At 37.3% G+C, this 23142-nt stretch overlaps 1 protein-coding gene across 7 annotated transcripts in view; it reads right to left on the minus strand.

The window, feature by feature from the left end:
- Positions 1–10266: 10266 nt before the first annotated feature.
- The window catches only part of LOC105228518 (cyclic nucleotide-gated cation channel subunit A), a 50790-nt gene continuing 37914 nt past the window's right edge, over positions 10267–23142 (minus strand). For 6 of the 7 annotated variants that reach the window (XM_049450938.1, XM_049450941.1, XM_029552358.2 and 3 more), the window contains exons 3-8: positions 22695–23012; positions 22381–22543; positions 21764–22303; positions 18683–19348; positions 18436–18586; positions 10267–17386 (exon numbers count right to left, since the gene is read on the minus strand). In XM_049450938.1, coding sequence (XP_049306895.1) covers positions 17221–17386; positions 18436–18586; positions 18683–19348; positions 21764–22303; positions 22381–22543; positions 22695–23012 — 2004 coding nt within the window. In that variant the 3' untranslated portion in view covers positions 10267–17220. The remainder of the gene's footprint in view (positions 17387–18435; positions 18587–18682; positions 19349–21763; positions 22304–22380; positions 22544–22694; positions 23013–23142) is intronic. The other variant, XM_049450937.1, reaches the window with a different exon arrangement.

The raw sequence follows: 23142 nt of genomic DNA on the forward strand, positions 1-23142 counted from the left end.
AACAGAACATTTCATACTCTTGCAACATCCAGGGATCAAAGCCGGGGTAATAACTTCAGGTATGTAAGATTTGTAAGTTATATTTTATGCATTCTAAGCACAAAGGTGCGCCGTTAATAGAAAGACACGTTCTTTCAATTGTTTTAGTATACCTCACATATTTTTCAATATAAGTGGTTGAAAGTCAACCGGAAAATCGAAAATCTTACTATTAGGTATATGGGGGCTGATCCGATTCAACCCATTTTTGACATATCGGCATACTATTATCAAAAGGCAGCTCTTTCCGAATTACAATAATACAAGTATATCTCACTGATTGACCGATATTTGCGGTGAAAAGTTAGCATTAGGCTAATAACGGGTCTCCATATTCAGTTAAAAAGTTTTGTTCCCATTTTAAGAATTGGGAGGGTATACCGAAAAATTTTTTATATTGGTTCATGATTTTGCATATGTTGGACCTATTTTATATAAATTGATCTATATCTGAAGTAAATCTCCGAAGAGGTCGAAAATACTGAGATTGATATTATTACTTTTTAAGTTCGTTGGAATTGGAAACCTAATTAAGGAACCTGTAGCTGATTTAGTAAGAGCAAGGCCACGAGATTTTTGAATGTATTCGTAGAATGTATCGTGATGTCTTATGATTGAAGGTCTTTATTAACAGATTTCAGAAAAAACTAGATTGTTATGGGTCTTTTCTCAAAATATGATGATTTTAAAAACGTAGCCCATTAATTAAGTTACTTGTTTAATTTATTATCCATTTAATTAGTTTTAGGGAAATATCGTATAAATAAAGAGAAACCGATTTGAAAATAATCATTTATGGTAATAAATTAAAGAAACAAAGAAAGAAAAAAGTTCTATCTAAACACCAACAACAAACTTTGTGTTTCAGGTTCAATGCACAGATTACTCAATGAAATAAACACAAACAAAGCGGCTATATCTTAAATGTGAAATCCATTGTAAGAAAATAATTCGATAAATTATCTGTGTTATATACAAAATGTACGTATACGTTATTCTACATGCCACATGTGTATGCATATCGTCAAGAGAGCATTTATGTATAAGAACAGCAGCAACACCGAGGCAAGCACAATAGGTGTAACTAATGCCAACAATGAACCCGAAAGGCAACATAAAAACATGTTGTACATATGTATATACATAGCTATAAAATCATCGCTATGCGCACGTTGCAGACATTTGGTGAAAATTTGTGTGACCGGGCTGCTTTTGACACGAGAACAAATGTGTCAGACGACAAGATGATAGATAAGACTTTGCACTGCCAGTAAGAAACACTCCGCAAGTCATTATACATACACAAACAAAATTACTTCTGTTTACCTCACCCTGAAGGAAATTATATGCAGCATTGATCAGCATAATATTGGTGGAGAAGGATTGAACATTTTCTATGAGGTTGTTTGGTCTCAATGAATACATAACTGATATAAGAATTGCTTTCAGAACCAGCCGGATTTTATGCCAAAAATATGTATCCAATATTTTTAGATCAAATCTTTAAATGGGTTGCCTTAGGCTCTTCTTCAATAACATAGCCAATGGAATCAACACATATGAAGTTTTCCGACTACCGATGTAATATATACTTTATCATAAAACCGCTGCTTAATATAAGGTCTGCAATGATTAGGTTTTTAAACAAGCTCTTACTTTCCTCTCCATCGAAGGAATGTTATGAATACGTTAGTCAGTACGTTTTTTTGGAAGATGGAGTCATTTGTAAAAGTTCACGCAATTGAGGAAAATTCACTGATCGTCAATCACTAGGGAGTGGCCAGAAACGATTCTTCAACATTCTCAAGCAGCTCATGACTTCTGGTCCTAAACCAGGTATCCCAAAGAACATCCGTTTGAAGGCGAGCTAAAGTGAGAAGGCGAAACAACCCCTCCACAGACCCCCCTTTTGATGACGACCATGGCAAACAAATTGAGGATTACGATTTGAGGGCATGCACCTGGAATGTTTGGTCCATTACCTGGGAAGGTACTGCTGACGAGCTGGTTGATGTCCAACAACAGTCGGTATATTCAGTCTCCACGTGGAAACATCCCCAAATGGGTTGAGGCTGATCGACTTCGCAGGGGCCCAAAATATGGTTTTCTGTAGTACTAGATTTCAGCACAGCAAAATTCACCCACATGTACAGCATACCTGTATATCAGCCAATATCTGAGATATCCCAATAAAAAAAAGAGATCGTGTTTTATTTATAGCAGTGGTATCTCTGTGCCTTCTTCATTAATGGCGTAGACACCGCTTACGCGGTTATAACAGAGTTACATAACAGCTCGCCAATCGTTTCCTCTTTTAGCAATTTGGCGCCAATTCGAGACATAAACTGCAGCCATGTTCTTCTCCATCTGTTCTCACTAACGGTGTGGAGGTCTTCCTCTTCCTCCGCTTCTCTCGAAAAGTCGTAGCGTCGACTCATCAGATGTTATCATCGTCTATGCCTTTGTACTATATTGTAGGACGGGAATAATGAGTGACTTGTAGAATTTGGTTTTTGCTCGTTGAGAGATGATTTTACGTCTCAATTGCCTACTCAGTCCGAAGTAGCACCTGTTGGCAAGAGTTATTTTGTTCTGGATTTCAGGTTGACATTTTTGTTGGTGTTAATACTGGTTCCAAGGTAGACGATTTTATCTACAACTTAGAAGTTATGATTGTAAATAGCGACGTGGAAGCCAAGTCCCGAGTGCGAAGAGTTTTTTTTTGATGACAGCAGATGTTTCGTCTTGCCCTCGTTCACTACCAGACCCATTATGGAAATATCAATATCAATATTATACGCCAGCAGCTGTACACTATTATAGAATATTGTATCTGCTCGGTCTTCGACCTTTTCAACTAATGAAAATATTAAAAAAGTGAAGGATGTGGTACTTGAAAATCGTCAAGCAACTGTGAGAGAGATGGCAGGAGAGCTAAAAAACTTTCGCGAGTCCGCTCGAAAGATTTTTGTGGCTATTTTGTTTATGAAACGAGTTCTTGATAGACTCGTCCTCATAAAGTTGATTTTAACCGAAAGTGAAGCCAGAATACCATCGATTGACCACCGTATTCACGAGATGTACCTGAGGATTAGTTGGACCGATTTTAGCCAAACTTGATACGTGACGTTCTTCTTACACATTCCTATAGAAAAGGGGCTAAATTGGATTACAAACACGCCTATTTTCCATTTAACACAATCCAAATCTAGTAATGAGGTACGGAATGTTTTGGACGACATAAATAACTAAAATTCAGGGATAATTCTTTCCTGCCAATGACATGTCTGTGTGTCAAAAATGCGCTGAGTCGCTACAATACTCCGCTTACCTTCCATATACCTAAAATAACGGTTTTCGAACTTACAGGTGTCTTTATACCGCAGATATCGGCCAAGATGTGAGTTATCTCTACAGAAATGAGACAACGTGTTTTACGAATAACAGTTTAGTGGATAAAATCGGGCAAAAATTTGACCCAGCCCCATATAACAAACACATAACATACGAGAAATTATGCTCCACGATTGGTAAGGGTATGTGTAGTCTTTTAAAATCTCCTACATACTACATATGAATAATGATTTTCTAACAAACCTTAAGTTCAATATGTCGGTCAGTATATGCGTGTTTCTTGCAAGTTGCTCTTGCTATCATTTGGTTAAAAACATATAACAGTTTGAAGTCTTTCAGTATATCTACCGAAAATCTGCTTCGATGCGGATGAAAAAAATATGTAGTGGACAAAGACAGACCTAGCGCATAACCTATTCTCATAATAAAGTATTTTAACTTTTCAGCCTGATTCAAAATCTACCATTTATTCGAAACTGATTCATGTAGGTCAAATATTTTCATTAGTGGCTCACAGTTTATATGTATAATTGGTTAAAAGTTTAATAATAAAAGCTTTCTTTATTTAGGCAGTCCCAATTATGTTAAGTCCTTTTCTGGTCAGTCCTTGAAGGCGATACTCACTCTTTCTCCTTTAGAGTATTTTCTTGGTTCAGATTACTCTACTGACTTCTTCTAAAAATCCGACTAAAGTTTTCTGTAATATATTTGTTTTGCTCGAAGTCGAATTACTTTTGCAAATACCTTGTGATTGTGCCATGTATGTAAGTATATTTTCAAAACATTCCAATGTTATATTAAGTTTCCTCGTTGGGTTTCAACCTCAATAAGATACATACTCTGCGTGCTCTTTTAGATACATAAAACCGTTGCTTTCTCACATGAACAAACATAGAAACTTATAAATACAAATACACATTCAATTATGTTGTAAAAACTGAGGTGAAATAACTGCCGGCGCATGGCAAATGAGTTTATTAAACCAAATGCGGCTTGATAATGCTCGAATAGAGTATTCAACTTTGAATACAAGCCTAACGGCAATGTCCTTTTGAGTGATGTGCATTTGCGGCATGGACATGTGTTCAATTACAAGCTGTGCCGTCAATTTCGAACATACCGGCATTGACAATAAATCAGTGAATTTGCGAATGCCTCATTGAATTTAATTTTCGTCTAATACCGTGTGCACACAGCCATATGACAAAACACCCAAAAATATGTGTTCAGGGACATGGATGCATGGGTGGATGTGGGTTAATTAATGTTTGATTATGGTTGAGATTTAAACTTTTTTATTAATGCGGTTGATAAGAGTGTGATTGTGAAATGTTTTTGAGCAAAATTTAGAATTAATTTGATTGATTATTGAAAGTGTATTCGAAATCTAAAAACTAGGAGCAGATGTGCTTTCAGGTCCTTCGTTTATTTTAAAATTACTGTAACAGAAAATTCTATTTAATTTTCAATGTTTCATTAACAGCGGCAAAATATAAATAAAATATGTATAATTGGCATACATTTAGTCCAAAAGTAGAAAATTTCTAGTTAATCTTAGCTTAGATGTGACAGACAAATTATTAGCCTACGTTTCTGTTTTCAGTCTATTCTAAGCAGAGAACTAATTAAAGCGATCCGAGCTTCGCGAGCTTAGGATCAGCAAATCATCGTTCAGCTACTGTGTCCATCAAACTCCGAAATATAAAAGGCAGCAGAAAAAAAATTGTGGCGAGAAGCTGGTATCCGTAAAAATCTCGGCACTAAATAACCAACTTTTGAATTGGTTAACTAATAATTTATTGCAAAACCTACGATAATACAGATTGATGAGAATAAGATGTTGAGTTTTGGAAATATAAAGCCGACTATTTTTGAGAGCGTACACAAAGACTGTGGTCGAATACGTTAGGTATTGTTGGGAATTTCTAGGCCCATAGAACGAAGCAATGTCGCTCGGGAAGGTCGAGCGGTTTCAGTTCTTACACATCTTGTAGTTTATATGCTTTTGATTTAAGAGTTCGACGCAAAATGCGCCAAGTCGTTCCATAACTGACGTAGAAATTTCTAAGAATATCCAACGTATTCGACCAAAATTTTGTTTAGCGATAAGACCCATTTCTGGCTCAATGTCAGTGCGAACGTAACCGTCATGTGGTTTTAACAAGACGACGCCACTTTGCACTCAATGGATTTATTAAGAGAACACTTTAGTGAGCATATAAATTTATATTTTGAGCCGGTCGATTGGTCATCAAGATAGGTCGATATTACATGTATGAGTAAAGCCTTGGAGCAAAACATCGTCTGTTACCAGTCCAAATGCCATAGAAAATTGGATTAAACGGAGGGACCACCTGAGATGTAGCCGCGGCCAAAATTGAAAAGAGATAGTGTTCAAGAAATAAATGCCAAAAAATGTTCATTCGAATAATAAAAAACATTCCATATTAAATTAGTAGGTTCTGTGTTTTTTCTTCAAAAAAGTAGAGAACCTCGAAATGTATCAAAATATGTCTTATTATTGATATAATCACTGAGTTACAAAACCACTGATCAGAGAACAAAAGGAAGTGCCCAACATCCATAAGAAGACTTTGTTATAAACATAACGCATACTGACTGCGACATACCCTGGACAGCGACTAACTCCGCTGGGCCACATCAAAGCTAACATGCGCTGTTAGGTATTCTTTGACAATGCGGAATAAAAACTAAATTAAATATTTGAAAATATTTCAGTTAAGTAATCCATATCTTCCATCTTCATTTTAAGCGTCGGTACTCTAAAAATTCAGGCATTTTTACTTTTACCTAATTTAACTGTTGCGTGTATTATTGAAGTTTTGAACCATTTCACGAATCTAATACCTCCCATTGGATAGTTAAACTGCCTTGGAATTTTTATTTTAAACTTAGTTATGATAACTTCTTACTTAAAACTCGAGTATTAGAGATCGACATTAGTAAAACTGCGAAAATTATTCATACCAACTTGAATAACCCTAAAATGCTTTTCCGGCCACAGAGCTTTATGGGATCTCAAACGTCAGATTAAGAAGCTAAGGCTTTAAGATTTAATTTTTGAAATTAATAATGAAGTTGAATAACCCGAATTGTTTTACAGAAACAAGTACTGAACACAGACTTTAAAATCACTTTCCATTCAATTAAGTATTAATACCATTGAATCAAGAAATCACACATAAACCGATTGACACTACCATCCTATTGTTTATGTAAGTGGATGTGTGACTCATTTTGTGTGAATGAATGCTTGCTGCCTGAGTAGGCAGGTCAATTTATTACTCAGAAATCGATTTAAAAAATACGTGTGTGGTTTGTATACGTAGGAAACGTCTGCAGATTATGTTCAATGTCTGTCACTCTGTCACGAAAAGGAAAGATATTTTTTGAAAGGAAAAGAAGTAGTAATGAGCAGACAATTGTAAGGAAAGCTTGTCGATTTTCATACTACGTGCAGCAAGCGAATATATATAACTCTGCTGTATATATATGTATATATATATATATACTCGTATATATATATATATGTTGTTAGTAGAGAGGTTCCTTTGCATTATAAAGCTATGTCTTGAAAATTGGTGTAGAAAATTGTATACTGCGGGAAAAACCGTGAAGGTAGTCTTGAGCGTCTTAAAGGTGTGCCTTTATGGCGCTGTGTCTGAATCTGGTATTGAGCAATACCAGTACAAAGTCACTATTGGCAGACATAACTTGGAAGTCGTAGACAATTTTGTCTATCTTGGAACCAGTATTAACACCAACAACAACGTCGGCTTCGAAATCCAACGAAGAATAACTCTTGCAAGCCCAGTAGTACTTTGGACTAAGTAGGCAATTAAGAAGTAAAGTCGTCTTTTGACGAACAAAGAACAAACCCTACAAGTCACTCAACATCCCGTTCTACTATATGATGCAGAGGCATGGACGATGACAACATCTGATGAGTCGACGTTACGAGTTTTCGAGAGAAAGGTCTTTTGCGCATTGGCAACGGCGATTACCGCAGTTGATGGAACGATAAGCTATATGAGATATACGACGACATTGGCATAGTTCAGGGGAATTAAGAGACAGCCGCTATGCTGGATGATTGGATGAAAACACTCCAGCTCAGAGAGTATTCGTCGCAGTAACCGATGGTAGCAGAGGAAGAGGAAGGCCTCCACTCCGTTGGAAAAACCAGGTGGAGAAGAACCTGCTTACATTTGAAATCCCAAATTGACGCCAAACAGCTAAAAGGATGAACGACTGGCGCGCTGTTGTAAACTGGGCTATAACCGCGTAAGCGGTGTCTACGCCAATAAAGAAGAAGAAAATATTTGATTAAGTCCTTCACAAACCATTGAATATTATACCGTGTATACGTACGTTCGTGTTTATATACACATTAATACACTCATATACATACATTCCAAATCAATTGAAAAGGCGAATTATGTCCTCTGTCTACACAAGTTCAATTGAGACTGAATGGACTTGTGCATGTGTGACAAATGGGCAACAATTTGTGACACCACTTTTAATCAACTTGAATGGAAAGGACCAGAGTAGTGAGTTGGGGTGTAGTTGTGCGCATAAACTTGTATGTATATATTATATGTAAAACTATGTGTGTATACATAAATAGATAGATACATACATAGGTGTGTGGATACGTAGGAAGCAGAAAATGCCATTGATATTGAAACCGAAGATATTTGTACAATTCTTGGAGGGAGAGTTGGCAGAATTTGAAGAAAAAGTGATATCCACTTGTTGTTGATGTCATTATATGAGTATACGTATAGTACATACATCAGAACCACTTAAATATAGAGTTACGTTGTAAAAGTGTTCAACATTATGATAAAAAAAAATGTTTATTTCAAGTGAATGGAGGATTTTAGTTTGTAAATAAAGCATATAGTGGCTTTAATAGTACTGCGGGAAAAAAACAAGAAGACTTTTTACTTTAAATTTTGTGCAAAAACCCATTCGTTGAATGCTGAACTGTTCTCTTTAGCGTCTAGGTGTAGGAGAATCCGAATTTTTTAAGTTTTTCATAAACTTACTATCTAACAATCTCTCTCTCATCCGGAAATTGTTACTATTGGGTGGGTTATATGAGTCTTAAAAGCGATCATAGAGAACGTTAAGTAAATTATCAAATGTCTACCGTAAACAGTATATAACGGGTGATCCAAATAGAGGTACTTTTTCCAATAGCCCTTTTTTGACAGATCACGAATGAGTCCTGTCAAGCCTCCAGCCGCTCCACCTTCCCAAGCGACAACGCTTCGGTCTATTCGTTTCCGATCTAAATTTTGTTCAGCCATGAGGCCTATTTCCAGACGAAGAGCATCCTGAAGAGATTCAAGAGCTATCATTACATCCAGAAAAAAACTCCTTTGGTGCGGTTTGTAGGCTGGTGGAATCATTGGTGAATATAATGACGTCGGTGGGAATGTAACCGTCAATGGCGACCGTTATCGCGCCCTGATAACCGACTATGTGATGCCTGAAATTAAAATTGGTGATCTCCGCGACATTTGTTTTGAACAAGACGGCGCCACTTCCCATACATTGGCCCAATCAATGGATTTATTGAGAGAACACTTCGGTGCGTAGATGATTTCAAGCTTTAGGCCGGTCGATTGGCCACCAAGATCATGTGTATGAAAAGTCTATGTGGACAATACCGCTTTGATTCATTCTTCGATACCTTCGAGCAAAACATCATGAGTGTTATTCGCCAGTTACCAGTCGAAAAGCTCGAACGAGTCCTCGAAAATTGGACTCAACGGGCGGACCATCTGTAAGGATGCCGCAGATGTTCTTTCGAATGATAATAAGCATTTTCCAATAAATGTGAAGTTTCTTTGTTTTTTCTTTAAAGGTAGGGCACATCGAAATGGATCACCCTTGCTATTGTTGGATGTTTGCAAGACCAAAAAGAAAATGTTATAAACACTACAAAATATATTAGGTCTACAAATTTGCTTCCGCCGTTTTCCAATAGATGTCTCTAGGGTCAAACACTGGTCGATTAAATCGATCAAATCGTTTTACATCGATCTTGGAGATCTGTTTGCATCCCAAACTTATTCACAATTGAAAATGTCACTTTTTGAGTCGAATTCTCGACATTAGCGGGAAATTTTACTTTCCTTTTTTAATTCCAAGAAAAATGTGGCTAAGGACCCGTCCACGCTTTACTGAGGCATTTCGTGTGTTAATTAAGCATTGGACCGTTTTTATACAACAAAGCCTTAAATTTACAAAAAACGGCGGAAGCAAAGTTGTAGACCCAATAAAAATACAAGATCCTTTTAAAGTAAACAGGACAGAAACAAAACAAAATGGTTTTTCAGCAAAATCAATTTATTTTATTCAAAATAGTCTCCTTATGCTTCAAAACAACTTTTTGCCCGGCCCAAAAGCCGGTTCTACCAATTTTAAAACAATATTTTATGTTGGTTCTTTGTTCAAAGCTCATTTTCGCACCGATAACACAAAAATACTGCCACTTAAAATGCAATAACTTCTCTTCCAATTGATGAAATGTCCTTAAATTCTCACTGGGCAATCGATAGAGATAACAGATTCTAACGCATCAGTCGACATATAGATGGCTCCACCAGGGGGCGCTAGAGTCCTGTTTACTTTGGAACGCACCTTGTAAATGACCAGCGTAATGTGTCTACATACAATATACGCGAACTTACCTTTCATTTTTGCGATATGAATCTACAATTTTGCACACGCCTTGAAATTATCGAAATTATTGATACCGAACATAGCTGCCAAATAAACTACCAAAAGTAATAATAGTCTACAACACTTTTTTAATTTTTTATTTTTATATTTATTCATTCCTTCATTTGTATACATTTTATTCGTTCATAGTGTAGTAAACAATTATCACCAACATCTCTCTGTTAACAATATATTTTCGTCTCAAAGTTTCTTCATTTCATCCCGTTTTTGAAGTGTCTTAGGACTTAAGTAGTTACAACTAAATTTTCAAAATTAGCTTATTACAAAAATATTTTTTATCCAATTAAATTTTGACATTTTCTCACCATATGTATAACCTACAGCGGCTTACTTTTGCCTCAAACATTTATATTTTCGCTTTATTAGATAATTCTTTGGAAATGTTAAGTTTTACAGGAAATCAGTAAATGTTTCTTATTAAAAAATATATTACTTACATTTCTACTTACATATTTTGTTAAAATTTTGTCACCATAATAGTGAAGTGTTCGTATGTATTTCACTTACTTTGTTTGTATATGAAACTACAGTTGAAGTTAGATGTTAACGCTTTACTCTTTTTTACATTTTTACTATATTTACATAAAGTTATATAAGTACTTTAATTGGTTTTGTAAATGAGTGGCAAAAGAACACTCGCTAAATTATTTAATTCACTAATGTAACGAAACGCCGACCAATTTTGGAAGCTCAGAGAGGTTTTTGAAGGTCGAAGAGAGAGCAAAACAGGCATCGATTGCCTTGTAAAGCTGTAGAGGAGGCATTGGCAAAAGGTGAGATCTCTCACCGAAAGTTTTCCTCTGGCTCTATGACACCATAGTCAAGCCAATTATATTTTATGGAGTATTTATGTGAAGGAGGGTTCTAGAAAAGAATACTTACAAAGAAACTCGAGGGCGTTCAACGGGCGGAGCTTATAAGCATGTGTTGATGTCAATTCAAACCATGGCACTTAACGCCATCCTTCACATATCGCCCGTGGACATTGCCGGATGGTGTATGGCTGCGATCAGACTCAGAGAAATCCTCTCAAAGGGCACGGGTTTGAACACTCGGAAGTCCTTACTAACTTTCACTCCATACTGGATTCCTGATCATGGAGCCTTTTCTCTGCCCATATACCTGCGAGGGTGTTCTGGGTGGGAAGAAGCCGTTGGAGGGCAGTGAGCTTCATACTTTTAAACATCCCACCGAACTGTCGTGAACGGAAATTAAATGCCTATGCAAATTTCTATCGGCTACTAATGCTTTTGGTAATTTATAGTTTGAACACAGGAGTTCTTCTTTCTGTGACCTCACAGATATCTATATATGTATATTTAGTAGTCCACGTGCGATCTCTTGATCAGCCATCTAACCTACCAAGCGAGAGCATTTAAAATCTAAGCAAACTCAAAAGAATCATTGCTAATATCTCTCAAACAACCAAAAAGAAAAGTATAATAGCATAAGTTTGACAGTTGAGGTGTTGCCAGTGTTGTCAAATACATTTAGCGAAATTTAATAAGAGTTGAGCGTTCTTTTGACACTCGCTTACCCCAAAACTGACTTATACATTACTTATACTTGTGTTTTTCACTGTGGTGGCACAGAAATTCACATCTACATAAGTTCTACTTTATATTTAAATTTTTGACTTAGAAGAGCTTCTGCTCGTGATAACTAAAATATTTATTTTTCTTTTGTCAGCTATGCGTTGTATAAAAATGTTTTCTTGTAACTAGATTTTTGAGTCACTTAGTGGTAGGATATATATTTCACGTTTTTAATTTAGTTATTTTACTACCATTTGTGCATACAATCGATCGGTTTATATTTGACGGATAAGTAATATTATTTATATTATTTTATTGGCCTGCTTTTACCTATTAAATTTACATATTTGAAGTAAAAAATTCCTTATTAGAATTATATGTTTAATTCTTAACATATTTGGTTCAAAAAATCTTTTTTTTTTCAAATTAAGTTACTTCCCTAAATAAAATGTTAGCCACTCTTTAAACCAGATCGTTTCGCCCTATGGGCTCTTGAAAAGTTCTAAGAAGAACCGAGCCAAATTTTATTCAGCGATGAGACCCATTTCTAGTTCAATGGGTGTGTGAACAAGAAAATTTTCGTATTTTGGACGAAGATAAACTTGAAAAGATTCAAGAGCTGCCATTTCATTCAGAATAAACAACAGTTTGGTGTGATCTGTAGGAATCATCGGTCCATATTTCTACAAAAATGCTGCCGATGAGAATATAACAGCCAATCGCGCCATGATAACCAACTATTTGATGCCTGAAATTTAAACTCGTGATTTCGGCGAGAATTGTTTTAAACAAGACGGCGCCACTTCTCACACATCGCAACAATCAATGGCATTATTGAGAGAACACTTCGGTCCGCAGATAATTTCACGTTTTTCAATTGGCCACAAAGATCGTGTGATATCACACCATTAGCCTTTATACTGTGAGGATATGTAAAGCCTAAAGTTTAGACGGACAATCCCGCTTCTATTCAGGCCTTGGAGCAAAACATCATCTATGTCAGTCGCGAGTTACCAGTCGAAATTCTCGAACGAGTCATCGAAAATTAGACTCAATGGATGGATTACCATAGACGTAGCCGCAGACATTTCAAAGAGATAATTTTCAGTAAATAAATACCAAAGAATGTTCTTTCGAATGATAATAAACATTTCCCATTAAGTTTGAAGTTTATATGTTCTTTTTTTAAAATGTAGGGCAACTCGAAATGGATCGTCCATTATTTTCACAGCATATCCGATTACAGCTTATTTAACAAATAAAGCTTTGGCTAGAAATTACTTTTCTACACCGTGTGTTCGACTATAAGAGCTTCGTTCTCTAGCAATCTACAATACGAAAAAGTTATGTTTGGAAACTAGTAAAAGTCTTAAATCATCTCCTTAAGACTATTGAGTCTTATGAGCTTTTTGAGAAGCTTTTTGATAGTAGTAATCCGCTCAAATGGTTTGTAGATTTCGTCTTTAAAGCATCGTATTGTTGTATTTCGTGTGCAGTGGTAGTTAAAATAAATTACAGGCTCCCTTGTTTGTTATCCAAGTTCATACTTTCACTAATTTTTTCTATCACATAGCTTGCCAACTTAATTTTCGCAAGTGTCAAAATGACGGTAAGCTTTTCGAATATTGTTCATAGTTAAAAAATTGGTATGAGCATCCGTCAATTAAAGACATCTGTACAAAACATATATACTCCGAGAATCTAGCTATAGAATTTTATAGCAAATTGTGTGTGTTTTTTCCAAAATTAATATTCTTAAAGCTTTACTTATTTTTAATACTAAATATAAAATTTCTATATTCTAGAAATAGGCAAAAGTCATCGTAGTTATTATAGGTTAGTGTTAAAATTTTAATCGATATGCACTTTTATTTTATAGATACACCAATTTTCTCCAATTTTTCAGAAATATGAAAAGAAATTCGAAGATTTTTGTTTTAATTCTGTTAGTGATTTTAGATTAATAAAATGGTTTTCATTTTTTATAGTCCATATGTGTGATAACTCAATACTGTCATAAAACGAAAAATGTATATAGAGGCATACTATATTTATTATATTCATATAATATATGTTAATTTAAGAGGCATTCCTAATAGCTTTTAATTACATATACATACATATACTTCATCCAAAAACAATTACCGATAAACAATGGCGGATCTAGAATTTCTTTCTGGCCATATTTATTTATTTACTATGCCCATTCTTTTGAATTTGAATAAAGTTCTCCGTTTATGGGTCTCTTTAAACCTCCCCGATGGATCCGCCACTGCTGTTAAAAAAGGGGTATTTACATATTTACTTGTAATTATTATATTAGTTGGTATTACTATGACTTTAGAAGAAAGCTAAAATAATTTGGTCTTAATTATGTGATTTATTTTAGTATACATATATCTAAATTTAGTAGTATGTTCAATAAAATGTTTTATTATCTTCGAATATGTTCGTGTTCGAAATATATATTTTTGTGTTTTATTTGAATACAATTTGTATTCCATTGAGGCACATTTAGTTTTATTTTGCTTAAATTTAGTAAAAAATTATAGTGTTTTCTTTTATGATATATTTTAGTACCACGATTTGCTTTTATTGACAAGCTCATATAAAATTATAATTAAACTCATCCAATAGTTTTGTTCATCTAACCATTTTACGTATCACCCAAAGCTAAGCAAGAAGAAGAGGTTATACAAAATTATTATGTAATGATCAATGCAAGCTGTAACTTAGTGAAAATTAAGATATCTCGGTACATATGTTCCTTGGTAAAAACTAGGGCGGAGTTCGTAATGTTCGGAGTTTGAATGTGGTAAATGACATTCGCCTGACAGTTTTTTGTTACAGTGTGAAAATGGGTGAAATCGATTAACATATCAGAATGAAACTTTGCGCGAATAGTCATCTCCCCAAAGGCGATCTAGTGAGTGATGCTCAGAGCATACTAACATTACAGAGGAAACACTTTTCCAGTGGCAGTGAAGGCATAACACCAGGAGATGGCAATTCCGATTCCAAAATCGATGGCGATGAAGCAGACGTTTCATTGCCGACCATAAAGAAGTTCAAGTAGCAATCATCCGTCTGAAGAACAACAAAACGGTGGGACCGATGGATTGACGGCCGAGCTATTCAAACACAGTGTCGAAGAATTGATAAGAAGAATGCACAAGCTTCTTTGTAAAATATGGTCGGACGCAAGCATGCCCAACGATTGGAATTTAAGTGTGCTATGCCCATTCCATAAAACAGGAGACCCAACAATCTGCGCCAACTATCGTGGGATAAGACTTCTCAACATCGCGTATAAGGCTCTATCGAGCGTATTGTGTGAAAGAATAAAGCCCACCGTCAACAATTGACCATTCGGAAAATCTTGGAAAAGACCCGTGGAGAATTGACACACACCACGTTTTCGTCGATTTCAAAGCTGCTTTCGACAGCACGAAAAGGAGCTGCCTTTATGCCGCGATGTCTGAATTTGGTATCCCAGCAAAACTAATACGGCTGTGTAAACTGACGTTGAACAACACTAAAAGCTCCGTCAGAATCGAGAAGGACCTGTCCGAGCCGTTCGATATCAAACGAGGTTTCAGACAAGGCGATTCCCTATCGTGCGATTTCTTCAATCTGCTGCTGGAGAAAATTATTAGAGCTGCAGAACTGAATTGAGCAGGTACAATCTTTTATAAGAGTGTACAGCTGCTGGCGTATGCCGATGATATTGATGTCATCGGCCTCAACACCCGCGCCGTTAGTTCTGCTTTCTCCAGACTGAACAAGGAAGCAACGCAAATGGGTTTGGCAGTGAACGAGGGCAAGACGAAATATCTCCTGTCATCAAACAAACAGTCGTCGCACTCGCGACTTGGCACTCACGTCACTGTTGACAGTCATAACTTTGAAGTTGTAGATAATTTGGTCTATCTTGGAACCAGCATCAACATCAACAACATTGTCAGTATCGAAATGCAACGCAGAATAACTCTTGCCAACAGATGCTACTTCGGACTAAGTAGGCAATTGGTAAAGTCCTCTTTCGACGAATAAAAACAAAACTTTAGAGGTCACTCATTATTCCCGACCTGCAATATGGCGCAGAGGCATGGATGGTGACAACAACTGATAAGTCGACGTTGAGAGTTTTCAGGAGAAAAGTTCTGCGAAAGATTTACCACGGCGAATATAACATTCGATGGAACGATGACCTGTATAAGATACTACATACGACGACATTGACGTAGACAGAGGCTACCTGGCTAGGTCATGTCATTCGAATGCACGAATACACTCTAGCTCTGAAAGTACTCGATGCACTACCCGGCGGGAGAATAAGAGGAAGGGGAAGATATCCACGCCGACCAGCTGGAAAAGGACCGGGCTGCACTTGGTATCTCGAATTGGCGCCAATAACGAAAAAAGAAACGACTGCCGCGCTATTATTAACTCGGCTAAAACCACGTAAGCGATGTCTACTCTAGTAAAGAAGAAGATATGTCTTTCGGTCCTGTCAAATAAAACTTTTTTGAATATGAAAATCCATTTAAAAGCTAATGGGATACCAGTGGGTTGGTTTGTTCGTGGAAGTTTTGTGGGAATCAGTTTGAAAATATTGTCATTATTGAATTGTAATTATAACACCGTAAATTATTTTATTCAAATTAACTAAAATTTAATAAAATGTTTATACAAAATTCCACAAAATTTTTTTAACTCGTTTATCAATACCTAACCTATAAAATTGTGGTGTGCTTTAAAATTAAGACATACTATACTTTAATATAATAGTTACATAAATACACACACATATATGTAGGTGAATTTGTTTCTGTGTATAAATCAGTTTTTCTATTCCGATAAATCTTATTTACGTTTACTTAAATATAAATATTACTAAGTTTCTTTCTGCTTCTATTTGCATATGTAAATGCAAATTGAATTTATATGTATGTATTTGGAATTTTTATAAGTATATATATATACATAAATCTATATATAGATTTCCTTGTAATTTTAGCTTAAACTTACAATTTACTTAAGTTTTGTGAATTTCAATTCATTTATCACCATTTAGTATCGCATCTCAGAGCATCGGCACGTACAAGTTGACTGAAGAGTGGGAAGGTGGCTGTTGGGTTGTTGGCGTTGCCTTGCGTAATAATGGACCAACGGACAACTGCATTTAGCTTCACTTCGTGAAAATAAAAGCTGAAAAGTCGGCAACTTCGGCAAACAAACAACAAAGCGCATCAAAGCCACATTCGAAGGACAAACAGTAGGTGGCACCTACACACACACATGCATACATCCATGTATAAATTTGTGCCACTTACGCTTCGCGTGGCTTTTGCCAGCGTTGCCTCTGCACTCAGTTATTGAACCCCCGCAATTTTTCTTCCAGCTTGCAATGAAATTCCATTTATTTGGCTTATTTGCAGCCCATTGTTGTTGGCCTTGGCGGGCATTGGTTTTGGCATTGCCAGCCTCACTATGCAACAACGTCGCACGCTTACAGCGTGTTCTGTTTGCTGCTCTCGTTGGATTTCGTGGATGCCGTTAGACGTTTTTGCCGCGTACGCTTCTTCAGTTGCAGCGAGTAGAGACGCCCGCTGCGTGGACGTGCTTGCGGTTCGACGACGCTGATGGCGGCATTGGAGTTGTGGGTTAATTGATAGCTACGTGTGTGTTGTCGTGTGTGGGAGAGAGAAGAAACACAGAAAAATTAGAAATGTTCGTCAATTTTAAAACATAGTTTTATAGGGTGTTGCATTCAGTGAGAGCTCTTTAATTTTAGAAAACTTTGCTGAAAGGTTGATATGGGATCCACACGGAGTAAAATGAGTCTGAATTGGAGAAGCGCTAAAGAATTTTGAAAATTAAAAAGATAAAATGGGTTTTTAATGTCAAAGCCTTTTTCTGTGAAGCTGCTCAGGCAACGTCATTTTTTGGTAAATTTGAGCTCCCCACAGGCATGACGAATGATTTTTTGTGGTTCCAACAGTTCAACTGTTATTGCACCCAAATGACAATCGAGTCTTTTCGAATACAGTTCGGTAATCGCTTCTACCGGCTCAAAATTTTCTCGAACTATTTTTGGGTTGCAGTCGATTTAGCAGATTCTGCACGTATATTAGTCTGAATATGAGCCGGTTATGTAGTCTAGACTGTCATGGGAAAGGGTTCCGTTAGAGTCTTATCAATTGTCACTTTGGAGTTGCGATTGACTAATTAGACTTACAGATTGAGTCTCTTGAAGACAAAGTCTACGCGAACTACTCAATAATGACAGTCAAACCGACACTATAGTGAAGATATTATTAAGCATATCGAGCCTTACGCGAGATAGTCCCCAGATATTTTTAAGGTATCGGAAGACAATCTTCGGTAGACGAGTTTAAGGGAAAGCGCTAAGAGAATATAAAAAGCGATATGAATGAGGTTAAGATTTCATAAATGAAAGGAGTGCTTTCGTTCCCGAGAAACCGAAATTTTTTCAATTAAGAAAAGCAGCACCTTTACGAACCACCCCTTTAAATGTCTAAAGAAATGCTTGCGTGCGCTAGGAAGACAAATGCCGGTAAGTTAGTCAAAGTTCAATGACTTATGCGTGTAATTTTCACGAAACACAAGCCATTCATCCAGCTGTTCATCTTCTCAACACTTCTCACCCACTTTCAGACTTTCTACAGCAAAAAACGCTCTTCCACCTTCTACTCATACTCACTTTGATTCCAGTTTCGCCAGCCGTTGCTTCAGTTTCGCCTGACTGGCTGTGTACTCGGCAAGTAAGCGTGCCAACCGCACATTTAAATTCTCCACGGACATCTCTAACTTTTCGATGCCGCTCTCGATGCTGTCGTGCGCGCGTTGTGAGTCTGTAAATTAAAAAAGTTTTCCATACAGATTTGTACAAACTTCGTCTCATTTCCACTCATTATACACTTGAATAGTTCAGTTTTCTTAATACACACCCGCAAAAACACTCTCGTCCAGTAGACCATCTTTACGCAACAGCTGACAGCCGCGTTCCGTGAGTGTGGCACGCGCTTCCGGATAATCGGACAGCGTTTCCCATAAATCACGTTTCGCTAAGCAAAAGAGATCCGAGTAGCCTAGTGAACGTACATTGGCTGTACGTCGATTACCGGTGCGGTTGCCTGCTATTTCCAACACTGACACCTCGCCGAAAACTGAGCCGGCGCCAAGTGTTGCAAACACTGTGACGCCGTCATCTGCAACCACCGACAATTTGCCTCGTTTCACTATATACATTTCTTTGCCGACATCGCCCTTACGACAAATATAGTCGCCGGGACTGAAGACTTGCAGTTTTAGTTTCAGCACAAGCGCCTCTAGTAGTCCCGGTTCGCAGTCGTGGAAAATGCGCACCTGTTTTAGTGTGTCCATATGCACTTGTATGGCAATCTCCGCTTTCAGTTTGTCCGGTAGTGCCGCCAGCACGCGTTCTTCGTCGAGCGCTCCACTCTGTGACCAAGTGTAGGCAAACCAACGTATCACACGCGCCTCCAACTCATGGCCAACCTTCCGGAAGGCCATGTACTGTTTGACACCGTCCATGCGATTTTGAAACTCGACACGTGCCACATTCATATTGGAAATCATCGAACCAATGTTACCTAGGGGTGTATGGAAATTGCAGAAATTAGATCTTTAATATTTTTTAAGACTAAGCTAAAACTGGTGGAAGTACTCCCATTAGTGTTTATGAAACGGCAACTACATCGGGTCCTTAAAATAAGTTGTCCTTTAGGTTTTATTTGGATTAAAGTGTGTTAGGTGAGGTCGAGACAAGTTGGAGCTATTTTGAGATTTCGGAAATTCTTCCGCCAATAAGTACATTCTTGTCTCTATAATTGAGAACCATATCATATTAAAAATACCTCCGACCGTATTTTTTTAACATGCTGAAAATGAATGAGTTTCGAAATATTTTGACCTCGAACAAAATCTGAAGGGGCTGAAAGAAAAGTTTCGCTTTTTCTGCGGTATTTCAAACCGTAAAAATGTAGAACCGCTATTTGTCAATGAGCCTGCGATAGGGTTTTCTTTTATAGTGGGGCTGGAACTAAAGGTTTTTCGGTTTGATTTTCTAGTGTGCAGTTTTCTACAGAGACGGGAGAACTGATCTGTGATGTTCTTAAAGAGTCAGGCTCTAGCGAGCTTTTAAATGGAAGAGGATGGGCTCGGAACTTGTCGACAAGGAAATAGTAATAAATTTAGAAGGATGCCGAACATACTGGGTAATATAATTATGTTTGACTTACTCTATACTTTTGGGCTGCTCTATATTGACAGTTCTTTTTTGGAAGAGTAAGACTAACTTTTTATAAAGTGTCTCTCATGGAGCTTTCAATAAAAGATTCTAAGATAAATTTAAGCATTAGTTCTAGACTGTAAAAAAGCTCCAAGAATTCTCCTGTCAAAGTAGACTGTTACAGGCATTAAACTTGATTAGAAGTGATGATTTCATTTAGTTTAGATATTAAGAATTATCCTCCAGTGCTGGACCATTATTTTTTTTGCTGTTCGGTAATCGAATGTTGAAATATCGACCCTTAAGGGGTAAGCACACATATTTCAAATTCTAACAAAACTGTTGTCCAATAACATTTGGTGAACTAGAAAGCTCTATCACGCAATCCCTCTAGATAGTTGCTTATTTCTCCGTTCAACTTTTTAAAGTGCAATGTCTAAACACTTTTCGATTTGTCAAACGCTCTTTAAGTTATTTTTAGAACATTCCATTACTTGCAGTGTATATTAAAGAGTCTAGTCGTGCAATTTGCATTACAGCGTTGCCGTGAGCACGTACGCCAACCATTAGAATGACGCCAACAACAATGCACACAAAGGCATAACTTGACAAACAAGGAAAACAGCAAACAATAAGGCACGCAAATTTCTCGTAGGTATGACAGCGCGATGAATGAGGTAAGAAGCGGCGACGTGGCACAATGTTTGATGCTGATGGCCAACCATCTGTTATTCGCCGCCAACAACTTGTATATCAATGACGAATATGTATCTAGGACGCGCTAAGTGAGAAAAGGTAGAAAAAAGGGGGAAAAAGAGATAAACAACAACAAGGAATACGCAACTTGATGTATCCTGTGGACAATGTCAAACGTCAGAAGGCGTCTGAGGGTCGAACAATTCATTTTATTCGATGACATAATATGACCAATTAAATCATCAGCAACAATAACTAACGGAAGGAAGGATTCAATGGCTACGCAGGAAATACATATTATATTCTTATATACATAAATAATATTGTGTTAGTACCGGGAAATCATTAATGAAGTCGAAGGTGAAGGACATTGATAGCTCATAGTTCATGTAAAGTGTACTTTAAATTGCTTGTGGGTGAGGCAACGAGAGGATTGAAACCTGCAGAGTTCATTTTAAAGTAAATAAATAGCTAAGCAGGCTTTAATGGTGAGATCATTTGTGAAGAGACCAACGGAGATAATTACCGTTGCAATGTAGGATTTAAGAGCAGATATTAAAGGGCAATCAATTTGATTGTAGCCGTGCTTTGGCCTTGGTTTTACTTTTGCTCTTGAGCTTGGTCTTGGATTTGGTCTGGGTATTGGTCTTGGTCTTGGTCTTGGTTTTGCTTTTTCATTTATTATCCAAGGGTCTGGGCTTGGTCTTAGTTTTGGTCTTAGTCTTGGTTTTGGTTTTGGTCTTGGTGTTCGTCTTGTTCTTGGTCTCGATCTGGGCCTTTGACTAGTTCTTGTCGCTTGGTCTTGGTCTTAGTTTTGGTTTTGGTCTTGGTCTGGATCTTGTCTTACTCTTGGTCTTGGTATTGATTTTGGTATTGGTTTGGGCCTTAGTTTTGCTCTTGGTCTTTGTGTTGTTTCTGGTCTTTGTATCGGTCTGAGTCTTAGTTTGTCTCTTGGCCTTTGATCCTGGTATTTGACATTCATCTTAATCTTTTTTTGTTCTTGGTCTTGGTATTGATTTTGATCTTGGTCTGGGTAGTAGTTGCTAATAATAGTTGAATGCGTCGTTTGAAAAATACTCACCCACAATTGTAGCGAAGATCAGCACGCCTGCCAGAAAGTCTGCCACCACAAACAGGTATTCCGCATCATTTTCTGGCGTTGGTGTCTCACCGATCGTCGTCAATGTCAATGTAGACCAATAAAAACTATAAATATATTGTCTCTGCAGAGTGCTATTCCGTGGGCCATTCAAATTATATACCCAGTTGTCTGAACCGAAGCCGAGATAATAACTAATTGCAAAATACATACAGGCATTCCAATGTATCAGCACCAAAATGGCGAGCACCACTTTACAAATGCGAAAAGCATTCGGATAGCCTGTAGCCGTTTCGGTACGGTCGAACCACTCCCAGAGGCGAGGAGCACGTAACAAACGATTTAGGCGCACTATCACTGGACAAGGTAAGCCACCGGCACTACAAGAGCTCGGCGACCACCATATATAGGCGAGATCGGTTGGCAGCATTGACAGCACATCGATGGACCAACCTTTGGTGTGAAAGTAATGACGTCGTAATTTATAAGCATCGCGCACAAGTAGACCCTGATCTAAGTAACCTGTTAGAAAGCAAAAAGAATATAAATTTTATCTTTAGAAGGAGCTAAGGCAGTTAAATAAGACTTTGGGGACTTACCCTCATGCATATGCACTAGTGTATCGACTAGATATATGCAATCGCATAAATAGTCCAGGAAGTACCATACTGTTGGAGCGCGATGATTTATCTCCCAGAAGACCGAACGACCCACCACAAAGATTATGTTATAGAGAACAGCCAACGATACAATACCAAGCCACTGGAAGGAAAAAAGCAGAAAGTAGGAGTTATATATCAAAGAATTAAATAATTTGAAAAAAGTTAGTGTTGGCAATGTAATGCCCATAGTGACGTCAGCAATACAGCTGATTTTGGTGAGAAAATCGACTAACGTTAATACTTCTACTCACCCTGTAATGTGACTGCAGTGTCGGGTTCACCGATAGCCGATTACACAGTCGACTTGAGCCACGTATTTCACTGGAAAGACCCTCATCAGCCGGCGCCGTATTCGCCGGTGCTGGTCCACTCGCTCCTTCTTCGCTAGCCGCAACTGCAGCTGTTGTTGTAACGGTTGTAGTCTTGCCAATTTTATCTACATTATTTGTATTGGAGAATTTCTCGAGAAACCAATCGGGCGGCTTGGTGCGACTGCGACGTGTTAAACGCTGACGCAGTGCATTTAATGTGCGTCGCAATGTGGAAGGCTTTGTGCGTTTTGTTTGGTCCTGCGGTGCCGGAGAAATAGTAACAAAAGTGAAATAAATAGAACGAGAGAGAGAAAAAAAATTCGTTATTATAATGCAAAAGTCTATATAGTATATAAGTATACTAGATATGAATGCATATGTATAAACT

Source organism: Bactrocera dorsalis, chromosome 3 (genome assembly GCF_023373825.1).
Source record: "Bactrocera dorsalis isolate Fly_Bdor chromosome 3, ASM2337382v1, whole genome shotgun sequence".
In the NCBI taxonomy this organism is placed as follows: Eukaryota; Metazoa; Arthropoda; class Insecta; order Diptera; family Tephritidae; genus Bactrocera; species Bactrocera dorsalis.